The sequence below is a fragment of the Protopterus annectens genome, chromosome 7.part0 (genome assembly GCF_019279795.1).
Source record: "Protopterus annectens isolate FY-2018-M chromosome 7.part0, PAN1.0, whole genome shotgun sequence".
Lineage (NCBI taxonomy): Eukaryota > Metazoa > Chordata > Ceratodontiformes > Protopteridae > Protopterus > Protopterus annectens.
The window spans coordinates 1,180,897,123-1,180,919,497 of record NC_056739.1 but is presented as its reverse complement, the minus strand read 5'-3'; the positions used below and the strand labels follow the sequence as shown (position 1 = coordinate 1,180,919,497).

The following is a 22,375-nucleotide window of genomic DNA, read 5'->3' as shown; positions in this document are numbered from 1 at the left end:
TGGACTACATGAAAAGAGACATAGAGGAGCTCTCTGATTATGTAGCCCAGGCAGGTATGACCCTAACCCTGAGCAGTATCCTTCCTTCACCAAGAATGATGCCACAATATAGAGACAAGATGATCAGCTTTAACAATTGGCTTAATGTCTGGTGTCATTCAAAGGGGATCCAGTGTCTGTCTGCCTGGGATGACATGCTTGACAAGCCACGCTGCTTCAAGGGACGGCTTGCACCTGTCACCCTGGGATTCCGGATATTGGCTAAGGCTCTTGCCACCCCATAGTGCCTTTTTAGGCAAGGCTCAAATTCTAAACCTACCACCCTAGAAAACAAAATGGGAAGAAACTGAGGGTAATGCTGCTCAATGCCAGAAGTCTAAATCTCAAAATGCACGCACTCGAGGCCCTTCTCAGTATGGAGAACATCGATGTCTGTGCTGTAACTGAAACCTGGTTCAAGGCTCCTGAGAGCACCCGGCACTATTAGGTTTTACCTCATATCATGCGTTCCGGCCCCAAAACCCGGACCACACCACAAAAGGAGGGGTGTATCCATATTCATAAAGGATACCCACACCTCCAGGTTGGTGGCAACGCAAGCTTCGAAACCATCCAGGTGCAACTAACCATAGGCAAAACTGCTCTACAAATTGTAGCATGCTACAGGCCACCCTCTCAAACTCAGGAACCCCACACAGCCTTCCTGAAGACACTGGAGGGTATAAATGTATCTCCAAACACCATCATATTGGGTGACTTCAACTACCCGAATATAGACTGGGAACATTACTCAAGCCCTAACTTTCTAGCCCAACGGTTCCTGGAGTTCATAAATTCAAATGCCATGGAACAGCTAGTCACTGTTCCCACGAGAGGAGAAAATATACTAGATCTCATTGTCACAAACATGGGGACAAAATGCTCCACACCGGAAGTATATCCCTCATTGGTGAGATCTGATCATAAACTAATCTCACTGGAAATCCACATCCGCCCCACCCCAAACAAAAAGACCATAGTGAAGAACTTCTCTAAAGCAAACTTCACACTACTCAAGACTGGTGTGGTATCCTTCAAGGCCCCTGAGCCAGTGGAAATCACAACCCAAGCTTGAAGCCCTTACAAATGCCTTCTATGAACACCTCCAGGACTGCATGGATCAGGCAATCCCAAATAAAACCAAGACTCTTTCCACAAAGGGCAAATGTCCAGTCTGGTGGACCCCAGCCATTAACAAACTTTACAATAAGAGGAGAAAGCTATTGCATGATAGAACAAAATCCATAAAAGGAAGTCACCCTGATCATTATTAGTAAAAAATACGAGCACTCATAAAATCAACTAAGGCCAATTTTGAGAGAAAAATTGCCATGGATTCAAAGGACAATCATAAGGCCTTTTTCAGCTATGTTAGGAACCTGGGTGGAAACTCCCAGATATGCTCAGAATTAGTCCAAAATGATACAAAAATCACTGAACCCACAGACATTGCCAACATACTGGCAGACAGGTTCAGTGCAAACTTCACCCCCCTCCCCTAAAGGAGAGATAACTATCCCAGCCGAGTGTAGCCTCCCGGACATCTCAAATGCGCAGGTGAAAGCTGCTCTCTCTAAAGCTAAAAACACAGCATCAATGGGACCGGATGATGTCCCCGGCTGTGTGCTACACGAGCTAAATGAGGAATTAAACCTGCACATAAGGCAGCTGTTTAATCTCAGCTTTACTACAGGATACGTGCCCAAGGAGTGGCGTACGGCAACTGTTGTCCCACTCCACAAAGGCGGCGCCTCTACGGACCCTGGTAATTACCGCCCCATAAGCTTAACAAGCCTAGTCTGCAAAGCTATGGAGAGGATCATAATGGAGCTCATAAACAAAGATATAGGGGACTTGCAGACATTGGACCCGACCCAGTTTGGCTTTGTCAAGGGAAGATCATGCCTTTTGAACTTGGTCGACTTCTTCGAAACAGTCACCAAGGCCATTGATGAGGGAAAGGCAGTCCATACAGCCTACCTTGACCTTGCAAAGGCTTTCGATACAATACCCCACTCGGGTATTGTAGAAAAACTTACCAGCTTAAATGTAAACCCATATGTCACAAGATGGGTTGCAAACTGGCTTAAGGACAGAACCCACAGGGTTAGAGTTGCTGGCGCTGTGTCAGACTCCAAGCCGGTCACAAGTGGTGTCCCACAGGGCTCGGTCCTTGGCCCCTATTGTTTGGCATCTACTTCTCAGAAGTACAGGCCAACATAGGAGGACTTTGGCTGACAAAGTTTGCAGGCGACTGCAAACTGGAAGCCATAGTGGAAAGTGCATCAGACACGGATATCCTTCAGAAGGGACTCACGGAAACAGATAGCTGGTGCCAGCGCCATGGCCTGAAGTTAAATGCCAAAAAATGTATAGTCATACCCTTCGGGAAAAACAAGGTAACCCCAAGCTACCATATAGGTGGCAATCCACTAAGCACAGAAGAGGTTATCAGGGACCTGGGGACCCAGGTTGACAGTGGCCTTTCTTTTGACACTCACATTGCTTAAAGTGGTTAGAAAGACCTTCTACATTGCCCACCTGATCATGAAGGGATTCACATCCAGATCTAGTGAGGTTATTGTTCCCCTGTACTCTTCACTTATCAGACCAATGATCGAGTACAATGCCCCATTCGGGATGTATCTCACCAGACATCTGCAGCAATTGGAGAGACCCCAAAAGTTCCTCACCAAAAGGATAAAGGGACTCCAAAATCTGTCATATGCTGCCAGATTGAAGAAACTCCAGCTCTATTCAGTCACATACTGTCTGCTCAGAGGTGACATGTGCCTGACATACAAGGCCATGTCCAACCCGGAATTAATGGACATGCTCCACCTCAAAAAATCCAAATCCACCAAAACCACTAGAGCAAGCGACTTAAACCTTAGCACGGATATAAATAGGGCGTGCTGGAGGGATAGATTTATCACTCAGAGACTCCCTATGCTGTGGAATAAAATCCCGGTCCATGTGAGGCAGAGCACCTCGCTGACTCTGTTCAAGAGAAATCTAGACCTGTGGATGGGAGATCGTAGGTTTACCCCGGGAATCATCTCTGTGTCACTGCTGGACAGAGGCACAACAAACTAATGGGCACAGTATTTTTTCATATAAGGGGTGGCGTAAGCCACAAAAATTTGGGCTAGGCTTATAAATGCCTTAGGGCAGATAGCCTAGTATAAACCTATGAACCTATGAACCTATTATAAAAAACTTTTTTACATATCTATTTCCATTGTCCATTTCTTGTATTCTTAAGTTGAGGAGCCTTAGTAGATAATACATAAACATGTAAAAAAAAGTTTTTTATCTGAAAAAGTCTGGTGAATCGACCAGACGAAAAGCGCTTTACATTACGTTTTGTGCTGCTTGGAGTTTACTAAAACTTTTATTGGATTCATTACCTCTGGGTGTGTTCTTATCCAGTTTGTGTTGTCGCTGTGTCTGCCTTTGTTAACTTTATGTTTTTGTTCTTTTAACTGACTCACACTGTACTTTTATAATCTGTTATATTTTATTTATTTTCATATGGAAAGCTATGTACCCTTGCCGTGGAAAGTATCACACATCATTTCACTCCACAAAGGAGGCTCCTCCACCAACCTTTCCCCACTCTCCAAGATACTTAAGAAATGCATTAATTCTCAGGTCCTAAACTACCTCCTAGCTAATAATCTCATCTCCAAAACCCAACATGACTTCAGGCCATACCATAGTACTACTCCACCTTGCTCTCTTTCACCAACACTATCCTTCATCATAGAAACAATGGCTTGTTCTTCTCTGCTATATTTCTGGATCTAACAAAGGCTTTTGAAATTGTATCTCACAAAATACTCTCTGTTCTCACTAATCTTTCCTTTTCCTATACAGCTATCTGACTGGCCACCAACAATCTGTTTGGAAGGATGACCTATCTCCTCGTCTTCCAGTTACTCTTGGTGTTCCCCAAGGCTCCATCCTTGGACCCCTACTATTCTCCCTATTCACCAACAACCTACATACCTCCACCAAACATGCTTCTCTCATAAAATATGCAGATGACTCCACCCTTATCTGCTCTGCCCTCATCTTACCAGATCTCCAAAAGATCACGCAAGAGTCATTCTCATCAGTAGAAAGCTGGCTATTCAATGCCCAGCTTCTACTCAATCCTAGCAAAACCAAACTCCTTATCTTCCAACCCTCCAAATCTATTCAAACATCCCCCCACTTCAATATTCTTGCCAAAGACAACGCCATCATCTCCCCATCAGATCACACCAAACTCCTTGGAGTGGGGATAGGTGGACGTCAAATTTGAGATTGCGGTCTCTCTCATCATAAAAAAGTACACAATAAACTTGGTGCATTGTATAGAAAGAAACAATACCTAACCAAGACAGCCAGAACTTCCATTGCCAATTCCCAACTAATCTCCAAATTACTCTAAGCTTCTCCAGTACTTACCAACCTTAGACAGTGTGACATAAACAGGCTCGAGGCCTGCTACGATAAAATCGAAAAATTTGTTACATGTGGATCCTATCGCAGCCACCGCTGTATCTCACTTAGGGAACTAGACTGTCTTGAACTCCCACAACTCCTTCACCTGAATCAACTCTCATTTGCCCACAGACTAGTAAACCATCCTCACAAAATTCCATCACTTCAAAACCTTCTCCAACCCTGCTACCCCTCTAGACTCCTACGCTCCAGCAGCAAAAATCTACTCCTTATCATCAAAGCCAAAAACTCAGCAGGAGAAGCTTTATTCTCCTGTGCCATATCCAAACTATGGAACAACCTCCCCCCCTCTATAACCACGCTACCTTCCAGCAGTCTCTTCAAGACTGCACTTAAGTTTCACCTAACAATGCACTGGCTCTGCCCTTGTTCTAATCCCGACTAACAAAAAAAAAAAAAAAAAAAAAAAAAAAAAGGCACATCTGTCTGAAGTTTTATTAGCTGCTACTGAGCAAATTAGACCTTATGTACTACTTGAACATTTAGTCAGATATTCCTAAGCCTACATCTACTAATCACTCAGGTTTTCTTAAGTATTGTTTCTTTGTTATTTTTACGTGCACCCATAGCTTTTTTTTTTTTATTGTATGTCATGTTCTTTACTGTAAACTCAATTTACTCATGTATGTTACTCATTTATTTGTGGAACTTTTTACCCCGGGCCTCCACTGAAAAAGAAACTCCATGTCCATTTGGAATTTCCCGGTAAATAAATAAAGAAAGAATACAGTTATAAAATTTCAGTACAGTGGTGCAACATGAACACGATTCTTTGAACACTGTGGCCATGTAACTACCAGGATGTGACAAAGTAATTTTCTGAGCATGTCATAAAAGCCAGTTATGCTTAGAAAAAAATAGTAAAACCCGTAAGAAAATAAACACATAAAAACAGAAAGTGAGATAAATGTAGCACTTAACTAAGACTGGCAGAATACTTCACAAAATGGCTACACTAAAAATATCATATTAAAACTCCATAGTTGTAAAAGTTATAATCACGCATAACAATCATTTAGTTTAAAAGGGTAGAGGAATTATTTTGCATAGAAAAATTCACTAGAAAACACATAATTATCAATCAACAACAAATAATCATGAAATCTGAGCTGAAAAAAAACTGCTGAGGCCTGTTGTATAAGTGCAATAAGGCACTTGTCTTGTCCATGGTACAGATATTATCATACACCCAATGGACTGTAAGGTACTTGGATCTCTGGGCTTGTGCTTTGTAACACTACTAAATGTGAAGTAGTACCTACACCAGCCACACCTCCTTATTTTATCCTATTACTTTACTGAATTATTTCACTTGTCCTAACTGATAACTTCATGGAAATCATTTAACTAGCCATCAAGAAATGTGGGAATGAACCTACTTTTCTAATTTGGTACTGTGCACTGAATCTGTTTAAATCCCAAGTTTCTAAAATACTGCTTCAAACCCACAGTTTTGAACTGTTGTTGCTCTCAAAATAATTGTAACACTGAATATGACATAACAAATATGAAAAACACTATTCAGATTATCAGTGTTAATGTTATTGCCATCATACATTTAAAAAAAGCTGGAAATATGTAGTTTTCATATTATTTTGCAGTAGTCAGAATAAAGCTTGTACATCTTCGGAAAGATTTCAAGGAATAAATTTGAGTCAACAAATTCTATCTGAAAAGACACAACTGAAATGGTTGCCTCCAAGTGTTCCAGAAAACAAATTAGAACAAAGTAAAGCAAATTCTGAGGCAAACGTTGAATATTTAACACTATGCTTAACTGTACTCGTCTTTACTTCTTATGCCCCTGAGGAAAATCCTCTGGCATTTCTACTGCCTCTATTACCAACCAAAAACAACTGGTTGATTTAAATTAATAGTGCTTTGTCTGAATGGTCTGCTATCGATAATGTTATCCACACCAGAATCAGAAGTCTAAACTACAGTGGTTCTCAAACACTCTGCCACCTTTGTTGTCCTACTGCTTCCTGGAGCTATCACTAGAGTTGAGGCAGCTACATTGGCATATTGATGTCATTACCTCAACTTTGACATTACTCCCACAATGACCACACATTCCTGACTCAAATGCATTGGCAGAAAGACTGCTGATTTCTTTCTTACAGCAACTGTTTTTTAATAGCCACTTGCAGTTCAGAATTACACTTAATTTATTCAACACACAAGGTCAGTGACTTTAAATTTCTACATGTCCCTGTTTTTAGTTTTATACCTCCTTCTCCTTGTAGTTTTATCCATTCCTGTGCATACTGATGAGCAGCAGTAGCTACCAACCTCTTACAGAACTGTACTTAAAATACCGGCATTAAAAACTAGGAATCAAACAGTCATACTCTACATGTCTTTGTAGTGCACGGTAAACAGAAGCAACATTTAGTTTACATGTTCCAAACCTTAAGGCCACAGATTACACATTGTTTACTATACAATCATAGCAAAGAAGTCTGAGATGTACGATCAGCCATACTGCTTAAAGATTCCCCATGCAACCAACACCATGTAATTAAGGGATAAAGCCCTAACATTGTTCAGGTGACCCAGGTTAAGTTAAGAGCGTGGGTATCTGATGAACTGGTAGGGAGGGAAGGCATTTGTCAAGGCACTCCCTGAAGGGAAGTGTGGTCCAAACAGTTGCCTTCAGATAGAATAGATGAAAATATTGGGGGGGGGGGGTGGACAAGGGTAGGTCATTAACTATAAACCCCCCTAGCAGAAGCATTCATCAGTATGATCCCCCTAGGATGCCCTTAAGATCCATACCATCCCCGGCCTTGAGTCAGAGGAAGTCTGGGAGTGGAAGAAGGAGGTGGCAGACCTGGTTATGGGCAGGGTCACTGGGATGGCAGGAAAAGCATGAAGCAGAAAAAGGGGAAAAATAAAGGATTCTAAATGCAAATATTTTCCCGATGAGTAAAATGCATCTACTAAATTGCCATTAACAGATCAGAATTAAGTAAAGAACAGGACCATTTAATGACTACTGTCAAAGTATTAATGAAGTTTGAGCCATGGTGGTAAAGGACTTCTACCCAGCCAACAACAGAAAAAATAAATTGGCACTTTTAAAGGCAGCTGTAAACTTGTTAACACTAGTACTGATGTCTGGCATGCCACTGTTAGTCTTCCATAAAATTTATAGACTGAGTACAATCTAGTTCTGCCTTAGTTTTAGTCAGAGAGAAGATTAATTCTTAAAAAAATTCTTAGAAAGTTAACAATTCTTATCAATGGTAAAAGAAAAGTGATAAAAAATATCCAACCTCACCAAATCAGTTCCCCTTTTTATATTTTTTTTCATGAAGTCTTCAAAAATCCTCCCTAACATCACTGTGGCTGTACTGCTCCACAGGACCATATGACAAGTATGACAAAAATGTCACATAGGTTCATAGGTAGGTACTAGTCTATTGGCCCTAGGGCCTATACAAGCCTAGCCAAAAAGGTACCCTGGCTTTCACCACCCAAGAAAATTATTTTCCTGTGCCCCTGTCAAGCAGAACCACAGAAGTGATCCCCGGGGTGAATTTCCTATTACCCATCTAATCATCAAGATTTATCTTGAAGAGTGCTAATGAGGAGCTCTGGTAGACATAGATAGGTAGTCTGTTCCAGAGTATGGGAAGTCTCTGGGACAGGAATCTATCCCTCCAGCATGTTCTGTTTATTGTGGTGACAAGGTTTAGGTCACTAGAGTGTGTAGTTCGGAGGGATTGGGATTTCTTTCAGTGGAGCATGTCCAACAGCTCTGGGTTTGACATAGCTTTGTAAGTTAGGCAGAGATCACCTCTGAGTAGGCGATATGCGACACGTAAAGCTGGAGTTTTTTGAGACGGTCTGCATCTGTTTGAGGCCAGTAATCCTCTTTGTGAGGTATTTTTGCAGTCTTTCCAGTTGTTGTAGATGTCTTGTGAGGTACATACCAAAAGGGGCGTTGTACTCTATAATGGGTCTAATGAGTGATGAGTAGAGGGGAACAATGACCTCTTTTTTTCTGGATGAGAAACCTTTTGTGATGAGGTGTGCCACGTAGAAGGATTTCCTGACCACTGTGGCAATGTTATCATCAAAGGAGAGACTACTGTCCACCTGTGTCCCAAGGTCTCTTATCACACTTTCGGTGTTAAGTAGACTACCGCCTATGTGGTAGTTCATGGGTACAGAGTTTTTACCAAAGGGGATGACAATGCACTTTTTGGCAATGAGCTTGAGACCATGTCTTTGACACCAGGCATCTGTCTCAGTGAGGCCCTTTTGTAGAATATCCACATCGTTAGGAGTTTCGATTATGGCTCCTAGTTTTCAGTCATCTGTGAATTTAGTTAGCCAAAGTCCTTCTGTGTTAGTCTGTACTTCAGAGAAGTAAATACCAAACAGGAGAGGACCCAGGACTGAACCCTGTGGTACTCCACTTGTCACTGGTCTGAAGTCTGATTTGGAGTCTGCTACTTTCACAGTGTGGGTTCTGTCAGTAAGCCAGTTGGCAACCCATCTTGTGACATAGGAATTTATACCTAGTTTAGTGAGTTTATCTATAATTCCAGAGTGGGGGATGGTGTCAACCGCCTTGGCGAGATCTAGATAGGCTGCGTGAATCACCTTACCCTCATCTATGGCTTTGGTGACTACTTCAAAGAATTCTATCAGGTTTAGGAGACATGATCTGCCTTTTACAAACCAGAACTGTGTGGGATCCAGAGTTTGGAGATCTCCAATGTCTTTGTTTATGAGTTCCATGATGATACGTTCCATGGCCTTACAGACGAGGCTCGTCAGGCTAATGGAGCGGTAGTTGCCGGGGTCTGTTGTGGCCCCCCCCTTTGTAGAGTGGGATAACTGTTGCGGTGCGCCATTCAATGGGCACAAAGCCTGAGGTGAGGCTATGATTGAACATGGTACTTAGGTAGGGTGCCAGTTCATTCTGTAGTTCATGTAGAAGGCAGCCTGGGATGTTGTCAGGTCCCATGGATGCTGTGTTCTCGGCTTTGGAGAGTGAGGTTTTTACCTGTGCAGCCGTGATTACAGGAACTTTGCATTCTTCCGGTATAAAGATGGGCCCTTTACGGGGTGAGAGGGGGGGTAAAGTTAGCACTGAACCTATCTGCCAGGATGTTGGCAATATCAGTTGGTTCTGTATATTTAGTGTCATTGTGCTGTAACTCAGAGCAGATCTGAGTGTTGCCATTGAGATTTTTGACATAGCTATAGAATGCTTTGTGGTTGTCTTTAGAATCAGTGGCAATTTTGCTTTCATAACTAGCTTTGGAGGATTTTATGAGCGATCTCAGCTTCTTACTGAGGCTGATCAGGGAGTTCCTCCAATCGTGGGATTTTACTCTTTTCTGCAACAGTTTCTTTCTTCTGTTGTAGAGTTTGTTTATGGCAGAAGACCACCAGATTGGCTTCCTTTTTTTGGAGGATAGCATCTTAGTTCTGTTAGGGATAGCACGATCCATGCACTCGTGTAAGTGCTTATAAAGTGCATTTGTGTAGGATTCAGCAGTCATACCTCTATTGTCCATCTGCATAGGTGTCGTGAAGTTTGCCACTTCTGTCTTAAAAAGCGTGAAATTGGCTTTGGAGAAATTTTTTATGGTTGTTTTCCTAATGGGGGTGGGAGCAGGATGTGGATGTCTAGGGTGATTAGCTTATGGTTGGATCTGACCAACAAGGAGCTGACCTCTGGTGTGGAACACCGGTCACCTATGTTGGTGATGACCAGGTCTAGGATATTGCTGCCCCTGGTGGGGATGTGGATAAGTTGATCCAAGGTGTTGGAATTGATGATTTCCAGAAAACGTTGAGCAAAAGAGTTGGTACATGAGTAGTTTTCCCAGTTAATGGTAGGGTAGTTGAAATCACCCATTATTAGAGTGTTGGGTTGTACCTTAATATTTTCCAGTGTATCAAGAAAAGAGGAGTGGGAATCCTGGGGCATGGTGGGGGGTCTGTAGCAAACTACAATCTGGATTGCGGTTTTGCCCAGATTTAGTTGAACTTGGATAATCTCGGATGCATTATGCTGAGCAACTAGCTTAGAGGTGTGAATATCCTTAATGAATATGGACACGCCTCCACCTTTAGTGTTTCGGTCTGGGTTTGGTGGCCGAAAGGTGTGGTATGAATTATAGCCTGGTAATGCAGGGGTGCTCTCTGGAGCTTTGAACCAGGTCTCTGTCACTGCACACATGTCAATGTTCTCCATTTTAAGGAGTGCCTCGAGTGAGTGCATTTTGAGGTTTAGACTTCTAGCATTGAGTAGCATTACCCTCAGATTCTGCTTGCTTGTACCTGTTACGGTGGTGAATTTGTCATTTGAACCTTGCCTAAAAAAGGCACTATACAGGTGGCAAGAGCCTTTGCCAGTATCCAGAATCCCAAGGGCGACAGGTGCAGGCCATCTCTGGCAAAGCAGCATGGTCTGTCGATCATGTCACCCCAGGCAGACAGATACTGGATTCTGTTAGAATGACACCAGAAGCTTAGCCAATTGTTAAAGTCAATCATTTTGTCCTTGTACTGCGGTGTCATTCTGGGTGATGGCAGGATGCTACTCAGGGCTACGGTCATACCGGCCTGGGCTACAAGATCAGAGAGCTCCTGTATGTCTCTCTTCATGTAGTCCAGGGAGGTACGTCTCAGGTCATTCACACCAACATGGACAATGACAGAGTCATATTTGTACTTGTTGTGGAGTGACCTGAGTGCGTGCGTTATGTGGCGGATCCTGGCACCTGACAGGCAGCTGACAGTAACTATTTCCTTGTTTAGCCTGGTGAGTGGAACATCAGTGTGCCTGACTATACTAAAACTATGTTTGAAATTTTTTGGAGCAGGAAGGAGTAGAGGTCAAACAAAGCCATGAGGTTTAAAAGAAAGCAGGACTTACTAAATGTGCTATGTCATGTTTGACTGAAAATGACTGGGTTGATTATAAGTGATGTCTAATGTTTGCATCTGGGAGTGTGTCAATATGGTTTGTGATGTAAAATGCTTGCAGCTAGGATTGTATCGGTGTGGTTTGTTTTCAGTTATATAAATGCACGATTGCCTCTGTCGTAAGTGATAGTTTAATAAAAATGTTTCTTGTTTAAAAATGGGCAGGAATTGAATAATTTATGTGAGGTTGCTTAGGTTATCGATGTATGTGAAGTATAATGCTTGTAAACGTGAACTTTTTAATACAGTTTGATTACTTTGATATAAATGTAAATTTGCCTATGTCACAAGTGATAATTCAATAAAGGTGTTAAAAAAACAGACTTGTAGCTTGTCTTCCCAAAATTCAAAAGCTTCACAAGCAGCACGAACAAATAAACCTACTTTGGAGGACCTAGTATCTATGTTCTCAACTACTGTGACCTCCCTATTACTTTCATTTATTTAAGTTGGGACACTCCCAAAAATCATAAAGTCAGTGTGGCTCCTGATTGCTGTAATCTTCATCTATATAAAAGAATGCCACACCACAGACTGACCACTATTCAACAGGGACTGGAACCACTTGAAACAGTACAGACAAGGCCTTAAGCCTTTCACATAGTGTTTCTTACCAACGCAGTGGCAGCTGCCTGCTTTGACGATTCCATCAATAGCACACTCATTTTCTCTACCTTGGCCAGCTCCTCTAGACTGATATATTCAGTATCTAAAAACAAAACAAAAGAAAGACATCACTGGCACTGGCTACATCTGAATACAAGTAATACTCAAAAACAAATATGATTTTCCTTGTCTTTATCATAAGAGCGAAAGTTCAAAAGAGCAAACGTTCAAACATCGAAAAAGGACAAACATCGAACTTTATAATGTGGGGGGCTGCGCCCCCTCACACTAAATGTATATTCCAACTCCGAGGTAGCACTACAGTGAGGAAAGGGCAAATATTCCTATCCTTACTGTACTGAGACCCCAGAAAAAGCATTTCAATGTCCGGCATTTTCGATCATAACAGCATTCGTTCTTTTGAACTTTCGCTCTTAAGATATAGACCCTGATTTTCCATGCAAGTGTAATCTGGGTATTCAAAACATTTTTTAAGTCTTGAAGGAACAGCACAGTGCTAAATCCATTCAGTCCAAAACATATAACAGACGCACATAATATGCTCATCAAAATGACAGAATTCAACTATGCTAATACATTTTGATTTTTTTCATATACAGTGGATATAAAAAGTGTACACATCCCTGTTAAAATGTCAGGATTTTGTGATATAAAAAAATGAGACCACAATAAATCATTTCAAAACTTTTCCCACCTTTAATGTGACCTATAACCTGTATAATTCAATTGAAAAACAAACAAATTAGTTAGGGGAAAAATATAAAAAAAATAAAAAATGTACAATAAGCTGGTTGCATAAGTGTGCACACCCTTAAACTATTACTTTGTTGAAGCACCTTTTGATTTAATTACAGCATTCAGTCTTCTTGGGTACACACCTGCCATCAATTAAAGAGACTCTGATTAACCCCAAATAAAGTTCAGCTGTCCTAGTAGGATTTTCCTGACATTTACTCAGTTGCCTGCTACAGCAAAAGCCATGGTTTACAGAGAGCTTACAAAGCATCAAAGGGATCTCATTGTTGAAAGGTATCAGCCAGGAGAAGGGTACAAAAAAATTTCCACAGCGTTGGATATACCGTGGAACACAGTGAAGACAGTCATCAAAAAGTGGAGAAAATATGGGACAACAGTGACGTTGCAAAGAACTGGAAGTCCCTCCAAAACTGATGAAAAGACAAGATAAAACTGGTCAGGGATGCTGCCAAGAGACCTACAGCAACACTAAAAGAACTGCAGAAATTTCTGGCAAGTACTCGTCTGTGTACTACATGTGACAACAATCTCCCGTATTCTCCATATGTCTGGACTATGGGGTAGGGTTGCAAGATGGAAGCCTTTTCTTACACAAAGAAAAAAATCCAGGCCTGTCTAAAATTTGCAAAACAATACATCAAGTCTCCCAAAAGCATGTGGGAAAATGTATTATGGTCTGATGAGACCAAGGTTGAACTTTTTGGCCACAATTCCAAAAGGTATGTTTGGCACAAAAACAACACTTTGCATCACCAAAAGAACACCATCCCCACAGTGGAGCAAGGTGGTGGCAGTATCATGCTTTGGGGTTGCTTTTTTTCAGCTGGAACTGGGACTTTATGGTAGGTGGAGGGAATTATGAACAGTTCCAAATACCAGCCACTTTTAGCCCAAAACCTTCAGGCGTCTGCTAGAAAGCTGTAGATGAAGAGGAATTTCACCTTTCAACAAGACAATGACCCCAAGCATACATCCAAATCAACAAAAGAATGGCTTCACCAGAAGAAAATTAAATTTCTGGAATGGCCCAACAAGAGCCCAGACCTAAATCCAACAGAAAATCTGTGGGGTGACCTGAGGAGGGCTGTGCACAAGAGATGCCCTCGCAATCTGACAGATTTGGAGCGCTATTGCAAGGAAGAGTGGGCAAATATTGCCAAGTCAAGATATGCCATGCTGACAGCTATTTTACCTGTGGAAAATTTCACTGAAGTCTATCTCAAGTATGAAAATATTTATACAGACATTCATGTAAGGATCCTAAACATTTTATAATTTATATATAAGAATTCCAATGGATTGTTAAGTTAAACTCCCGTTTACCCCCAAGGTTAAATGAATATCTTTCTTTATTACCTATTTTGAAGAAAAGAGCTTTGAATTTATAAGCATTATATTTATTGAGTAATATGAATGTGTTTGAAATGTTTTTATTTTTTAGGAAAGAGGTGTAAACGTTTATTTTTACACTGTTAAGCATCAATTAACAAATGAAATTGATTTGTGGTATTTCCTGTATATAAGGGTTGTGTTTTAGTAGTAAACTGTTCTGTTGAAGTTCCGTAAATAGTTAAGAGGTACAAAAGTGCTTAATGTATATTGTATTAATAAAGATTCTTTTTATTTTCCGGTTTCTGGCTCTGGAGCTTATTGTGCATTACAGATCCAAGGTATCATTATTATTTTAATATGGAATGTTAACTTTTTTTTTTTCTATTATGTTCACACTGAAGAGTGCACACCCAAAAGCTTTGTGTTGCTTGCAACTAAACCAATTTGCGTTCCCTGAGTCTGAAGTTTCCTCTTGTTGATTCCTTTATTCAAGCCCAGATTGTCAGAGACGAGCCCTCCTACCTTGATTTTTGCCTTTGACCCTTTATATGGTTTCTGAATTAACTCTAATATTCTATCTGGAAAAGTGAATGCTGTCATTACCCTAATAATAAAATCCCAGTTAAGTCTATCAAATGCCTTAACTGCATCAAGATCTACCAACCATAATGGTGGTCCTCTTGCACTTTGCTTCCCTATGAATCATCATTGTTCTGTTAATGTTAACAAAGGTTTGTCTAACCCACCATAAAACCACATATACCTATCAATTTTGGCAACACCTTAGCCATTCTCTTATCTACTACAGACATAAACACTTTATAATCATGGTTCAGAACTGAATGTGGTCTACATGAAATTGGATTTAAAAGGTCTTTGCCCTCTTTGAGTATGACAGCCATTACAGCTTTCTTCCAAGATACTGGTACTCTCCATCCTTTTAAAATGTTTTTAAGTAAAACCCTCCAGCTCTTTATCACTTTTTTCCCTTCTAATTTCCAAATTTCCACAGGAATACTATTTGTTCCTGGCATCTTCCCTGTTGATGGATTAAGCATCACCATTTTATCTCATTCTCTCCCATCTCAGCTGTTAATACTGGAGTCTCATCTTCCTTTAATTTTGGCATACTAAAGTGTGATGCACATTCTTTCATTTGTGTCTTTTCTTGGTTCCTCCATTTCTCTGCTTTATACAGATTTCATAGATTTTCTAAAATATTTCTAATACCTCTATAGGATCTTTGGTTATTTTACTATCCATAGCCTTCCTTTGTTTGGCAACATCCCTTTCAATTTTCTGTTGTCTTAAGTCAATGATGATCTATATTTTTTCTGGGGTTGTTATAAAAAAAAAAAAAAAAAAAACTTAACACTGGCCTTTCTCTACTCATGCATATTATCCAAATACTCCCTATTTTACCCTTTTCCACTCAACAATTTCTTCTTTTTTTGTTCCATAAGATTTTGTTTCATCTATTATGCTTTAACCTTTGATAATCCTAAACAGACTGGTTCAAAATTATATCTGACACCCTCACTGCAAATGTCAGTATTTATGGCTTTAAACAACTCATAGACACGCTAATCAGATGCGATAAACATACTAACACAGCACCATTATTAAGATGAATGCTATCAAAACACCCTATAATAACTCCATTACAAATACCTTGAACTTGTCATCAGACTGACCTCCTGAATGTCAAGTACCATAGCAGTGGCTGCCTGAATGTCGAGTGTTGTAGTGCTGACAGTCAAAAGATCACACTCAAAAATAAATAAAAACAGTTGTTTTTTTTCAGGGAGCGAGCATAGTATTTCCAGTGATGGCTAGGTACTTAAAAAATGAGTGGAGAAGTTAGTTGTCAAGGAGCTGTATTTCCTTGCTGAGTTTCAGTTAGTGGAGGAGAATGCATATCATTGCAACACCATTATCAGTTTAGTGGAATGCATATCATTGCAACTCCATTATCATTTCTGGCTGTAAGGTCCCAGTTTGCATCCATGTCTTCTGGGTACTATGAGCTGTTACGAAAAGTAGTATGGATCTAGCTATCAACCCTCTTCAAGAGACCAACACCACAGCAGCAGTATCTCCTAAGTCAATCACTGCCAAAGCATGGGAGAACAATTTGGGTGGAGAGTTATCCACAGTTGTGCAAGGGTAAGTATGACAATCTAGCTACATGCTTTCAAACTTCTAAGTTTCACCCCTTTAATAAGAAGGAAGTCCATATTGACATGTTTAAAGCTCATGGAATGGACGACAGCCCTTACCTGAACATTTGCCGCTAGAAGGTTTGAGGTCTTAGAGGTTCAATTAAGCATCCATAATAAGTAAAACTAATAGGAATGTAAAGGGGAGGGGACAGGGAGTCACTTTGGCAAACTTAATTAGTAAATTAATGATTGGCAGTTTAATAGCTGCATGACTGCCGAATCATATACCAATGCACTGTACGAGGATGTACATAAATGCATGGACCTTGCCATACCAAACAGAACTAAGATGCTCTCCTCCAAAAAACGGAAGCCAATCTGGTGGTCCCCAGCCATCAATAAACTCTACAACAGAAGGAAGAAACTGTTGCAGAAAAAAAAATGAAGTCACAAGACTGGAAAACCTCCCTTATCAGTCTAAACAAAAAGCTGAGATCCCTTATCAAATCCTCTAAAGCCAGCTATGAAGGCAGAATTGCAGCTGACACCAAGAACAACCACAAAGCCTTCTATAGCTATATCAAAAACCTCAAAGGCAATACCCAGATTTGCTCTGAGTTATTGCACAATGGCACCTCCTATACTGAGCCAACAGATATAGCCAACAAACTGGCCGACAGATTCAGTGCCAACTTTACCCTCCCCCAAGGGCCCTATCACAATACCAGAAGAAAGCCTGGTACCCATTTCTGTGGCACAGGTAAAAGATGCACTGTCCAAAGCCAAGAATACAACGTCCATGAGAACTGATATCCCTGGCTGCATCCTACATGAGCTACAAAACGAACTGGCACCACATCTGTGCACCCTGTTCAATCACAGCCTTACCTCAGGCTATGTCCCTAACGAATGGCGCACTGCTACAGTCATCCCACTCCATAAAGGGGGAGAAACTACAGACTCTGGGAACTATCGCCCCATTAGCCTAACAAATCTGGCATGCGAAGTTATGGGGCACATCATCATGGACATGCTTTAAGATTTAGTCAACCCATACAGTTTGGCTTTGTCAAGGGGAAATCCTGCCTGCTGAACCTGGTTGACTTCTTCGAGGCAGTCACCAAGGCTGTGGATGAGGGTAAGGCAGTGCATACAGCCTACCTTCACCTGGCCAAGGCCTTTGATACCATTCCCCACTCAGGTATCATTGATAAACTCACCAAACTAGACATCAATCCTTACATCACTAAGTGGGTTGCAAATTGGCTCACAGATTTGACCCACAGAGTGAAAGTTGCAGATTCCAAGTCAGACTGTTGACTAGTCACGAGTGGAGTCTAACAGGGCTCATTCCTGGGCCCTCTCCTGTTTGGCATCTACTTCTCAGATGTCCAGGCCGACACAAAAGGACTTTGGCTGACCAAGTTTGCTGATGACTGCAAGCTTGGAGTCATTATCAACTCCCCCAAATAATGCAGACATCCTACAAAATGGCCTCTCTGAGACCAATGACTGGTGTCGGAACCATGGCCTGAAGCTTAATGTCAAAAAGTGCATCATCATCATCATCTTTAAAAAAAACTCAGTTCCCATGAATTACCACGTTGATGGGAGCCCACTGAACACTGAAGGTGCCATAAGAGATCTGGGCACCCAGGTCGACAGCCACTTCAACTTCGACCACCACATTGCCACTGTGGTCAGAAAGTCCTTCTACGTGGCACATCGTATAACCAAAGGTTTCACATCAAGGAAGAAAGAGGTCATCATCCCTCTCTACTATTCCCTCATTAGACCAATCATCGAATATAACGCCTCATTTGGCATGTACCTGACCAGACACCTACAACAGCTGGAGAGGCCACAAAAGTACCTCAAAGAAAGGATCCTAGGCTTTAAACACACACTCCAGAAACTTCAGCTGTTCTCAGTCTTATCGCCTACTTAGAGATGATCTCTGCTTGACTTACAAAGCCATGTCTGGCCCAGCCCTACTTGAAATGCTACACCTAAAGAAATCCCAACCCCCCCCCCCCCCCTGCGCCACATGCTCCAGAGATCACAACCTCATTACCGCAATTAAAAGAACATGCTAGAGAGACAAGTTAATCTCCCAAAGACTGCCCATACTCTGGAATAAGCTTCCCATTCATGTCAAGCAGAGCACCTCGCTGCCCCTCTTCAAGAGAAACCTTTATGAGAAGATGAGTAACAAAGTTCACTCCAGTGATCATTCCAGTTGCCCTATTGGATAGGGGCACTGTGCACTAACATCAGCTGGCACGGTGCCTGGGCAACTTTTCTGGGGTAGGCTTGTAATGGCCATTAGCCTAGTACACACCTATGAAGAGATGAAGGAGTGGCTGTAATATATATGGGTAATACAGAAAGTTGTTCTTGCTCCACCAGCAATGAACTGTGACAAAAATATTACTGACAGAGTGGAAGATACTGCATGTTTATGGAGAGAAGGCTGCCAATAAAAAAAAGATGACAGTGGATATGCATTTGTGATGCTGGGATAAAAACATTGCAAAAAAAAACAAAGATCCAGGGTGAGAGAAGGAAGGTACAGCAATGGACTATCGAATATTGGTCTGATGGTATGAAAAACACAAGCAACACAGGATTGTTCTGTAGAAAAAGTAGATTACCAATGAGAAAATGGTCTAGCTACAACTTCTAGTACAAAACAACAGGTAAGAAAACACTCAGATAAGTCAGAAGCAACAAAACAAATCACAGAGTAAGCATTCAAGTATTTTTTCACAGTCTCTAAATCAGCAGCAAGTGCTTATATTTAATGAGCAATAACTAATACCAGTAAAATGATTATTGTTAATACTATCTTGTTCTGATATTATTGTAATTCTTGGACACACTGCAACTGCTATTTGATGTTTCTTACTTTACTGTACTTATATTTAAGTTGTTTAGTTATCAGATATGCTGGTGGTAAATTATGTCTTACCAACGTTAAAAAGATCTCATTCAGCCAATCAGACATCAGGATTATCCAAATATGTGTGTATATGTGCATATAAATATATATATCTGTGTGTGTTTGTCTTGTACAATGGTTATGGCCAACCATGCATTTATCAAATAAGTCAAGTGAAAAAAGTTTAAGAGTTCAGTAATAAATAGGAGTCTCAGCTATTTCTTCTGTTCTGCATTCCATGGAATGAAAGGTCTAGCAAATATATATGAAATGTCACTGTAATACTTTGTAAGCCCTTAAAAGGGGAAAGTCAGCATTCACTAGTGTTGAGAGAGATAACCATGACTTTAGCTTAGTGATCTGAATGTATTATTATTTAGTAAAATTTCATCTCATTTAGCCAGTCAGACATCAGCATTATCCAACTAGGTGCGCACACACACATATATATATATATATATATATATATATATATATATATATCAGACTAGAGCAATGGATCTTCAAATTAAGGAGAAACCAGTGGAGAAGGAAACATCTGATGAGTTGCCATATGAAGATACTTCGGAGCCTTTCATGAGAAATCAATACAAAAGTTCATTTGGAGTTGCACAGCATGGGAAGGAACAGGAGACTGTGGCAACTCTGACGCAGTCAATGTTGAGGAACAATGGATGAAAATGAAGAGAATGTAGCACAGGAAGATGCTCTGGAACTTTCTATAGAATGCCCACAGGAAATGGACAACAAAGAATGTGCCCTCAGTTTAGAAGAAAATGATCTAAGGGAATAGTTTCTTGATTTAATAGAGATGGACTGACATATTAAGATCAATGAAAGAAACCGACTACAGAAAGTCAATAAAACCCAAAAAATTACAGGTTTGATAAAACAAATTAACGCAGTAAATAGGACTCGTCATGGAGAGTCATGTGATACAACAGAAGTAAATAGGATATATTACTGTGCAGCTATATTAAGAACAGATAAAGTCTTACCACAATAACACAGGGCAGAAAGGGAAAGGAAGGGAAGAAATCAAATGCCATTACAGAAGTATTGAATAGAGAAAACTATAAAGCACTTAAGACAAGAAGTGTCACTGTTAGAAGAGTACAGAACAGGGAACCGATCAGCAAAAATACTCAAAAGTTAGACGTGATAAAAGCAAAGCATAGTATCAAAACAAATCAGGATCTATTGTGAAAATTATCACAAATAATAAAGTATCAGCACAGACAGAAAAACTTAGAAGATATGCAGATAAATATGAAGGAAAAATACAAACTAAGCAATTTATTGATGACACAAAAAGGTTTTGCAGAAATGTGAAAAGGGGAAGAATCTAAGTATAGCATGGATAGGCTACAAAAAAGCATTTGACGGTATTCCACATTCATGGATAAGAGTGCTTAAAAATGAAGGGATAAAAATTCAAAGGGGGATATTCTAGGGTGTCTCTGTCACTACTGCTCTTTTGTCTTGCCCTTAAAACCATCAAGCTGTCTATTTGACAGATTAGGTTACGGCTACAATCTGATTCCCAGAAAACAACAATGTAAAGACCTCTCATCTTCTTTTTGTGGCTAATTTAAAACTGCATAGTTAATCAGATGAGGAACTGAAAGCACAACTGGAAGTGGTCAAAACTTTTTCAGATGATATAAGAATGTCATTTGGTCTTGATAAATGTGCAAAAGCAACTTTTAAAGCAGGAAAGCGGCAGCACCAAGAAAATATCAGTTTGGGACAGGAATGTGATGTAAAAGAACTTGAGCAAGAGAGAATGTACAACTATTTGGGAACTAATGAAGGATCAGCAATAAAATATGAACAAATACAAATAAAACTATTTCAGAAGACTAAAATTAATACTGAAAATAGAACTGAAATCTATGAACAAAGTTCAAGCTATAAAACAATTTGGTTTTCCTGTCCTAACTTACCATTTTGGAGTGATTGGCCCCAAAACACGTTGGATTGGTTGAACAGGAAAACAAGAAGGCTGCTTCATGCTCATCAAATGATTTATAAAAATCAGTGTATACCAAGACTATATATTTCCTGTCCTGAAGGAGGTATGGACCTCTTCGAAATTCATTAAAAGTACAGATCTGCAATCATAGGACTGCACACATCTGCAGAACTCACAAGACCCAAACATAGTGAAAGTTTTAAAACATGGGGAGAATAAGTCTAAGATCATGTTCTTGTTTAGTTTAGAAGAAACATATTGGTGTCAAGTGGGAATGGACATCAAACCAGAAGTAGATAAAAATCAAGCAGCAACTGAATGTGCCAAAAAAACAAAAGAAAGAATATAAGGTGAAGGATCAGAAGAGAAGGCAAGAAATGTGGAAAATGCATAAATATAGCTGCAAGTATGGAAAACTCTTGTAACAGCCTCATATTGATCAGGACTGAATGCAGAAATGGTTAAGGAGAGGTGAATGTAAACCAAAAGATGAAAGGTTAATATTGGCAGACCAAGATAGTGGATTATGTACATGCTGGTTTACAAAGTCCACTGAACATGTGGGAGAAACAGACAAATGTAGGTTTTGTAAAACAGAATTGGAAATGGTCAAGCATCTTGTTGCTAACTGTGATACACTAATGGCAGAAGGACTGTATACTGAAATGCCTAATAATGTGAGGCAAGACTGTTTTACTGGGGAATGTGCAAACAGAATACTGATGCAGCTAAAAAGCACTGGAAACATAAGCTACAAAGCATTACAGAAAATGAAGAAGTTTGTATCACATGGGATCACACATTACCAACAGTTCAAAAAATAGATGCGAGAAAACCAGATATAGTAGTCCATGAAAAGAAATGGTTACACCCAATGACTACAGTGTCTTACGTACAGAGAGAAACAAAGTCATAAAATACCAGGATTTTCAGGCAGAAACAACGGCAATGTGGATGGAGGACACCCAATCAGTTCCAACAGTAGTAGGAGCAATGGGTCTTGCAAAAAAGAATTTGCAATTGTGCTTAGATATGTTGCCGATACATGTAAATCCATATGAATTGCAGGAACAGTCA

The 22,375-nt window shown here is 40.4% G+C and overlaps 1 protein-coding gene across 2 annotated transcripts in view; it reads right to left on the bottom strand.

The window, feature by feature from the left end:
- RNF123 (ring finger protein 123) overlaps positions 1 to 22,375 on the bottom strand; it is a 4,282,987-nt gene that overhangs the window by 265,259 nt on the left and 3,995,353 nt on the right. For both annotated transcript variants that reach the window (XM_044077780.1, XM_044077781.1), the window contains exon 37: positions 12,120 to 12,214. In XM_044077780.1, coding sequence (XP_043933715.1) covers positions 12,120 to 12,214 — 95 coding nt within the window. The remainder of the gene's footprint in view (positions 1 to 12,119; positions 12,215 to 22,375) is intronic.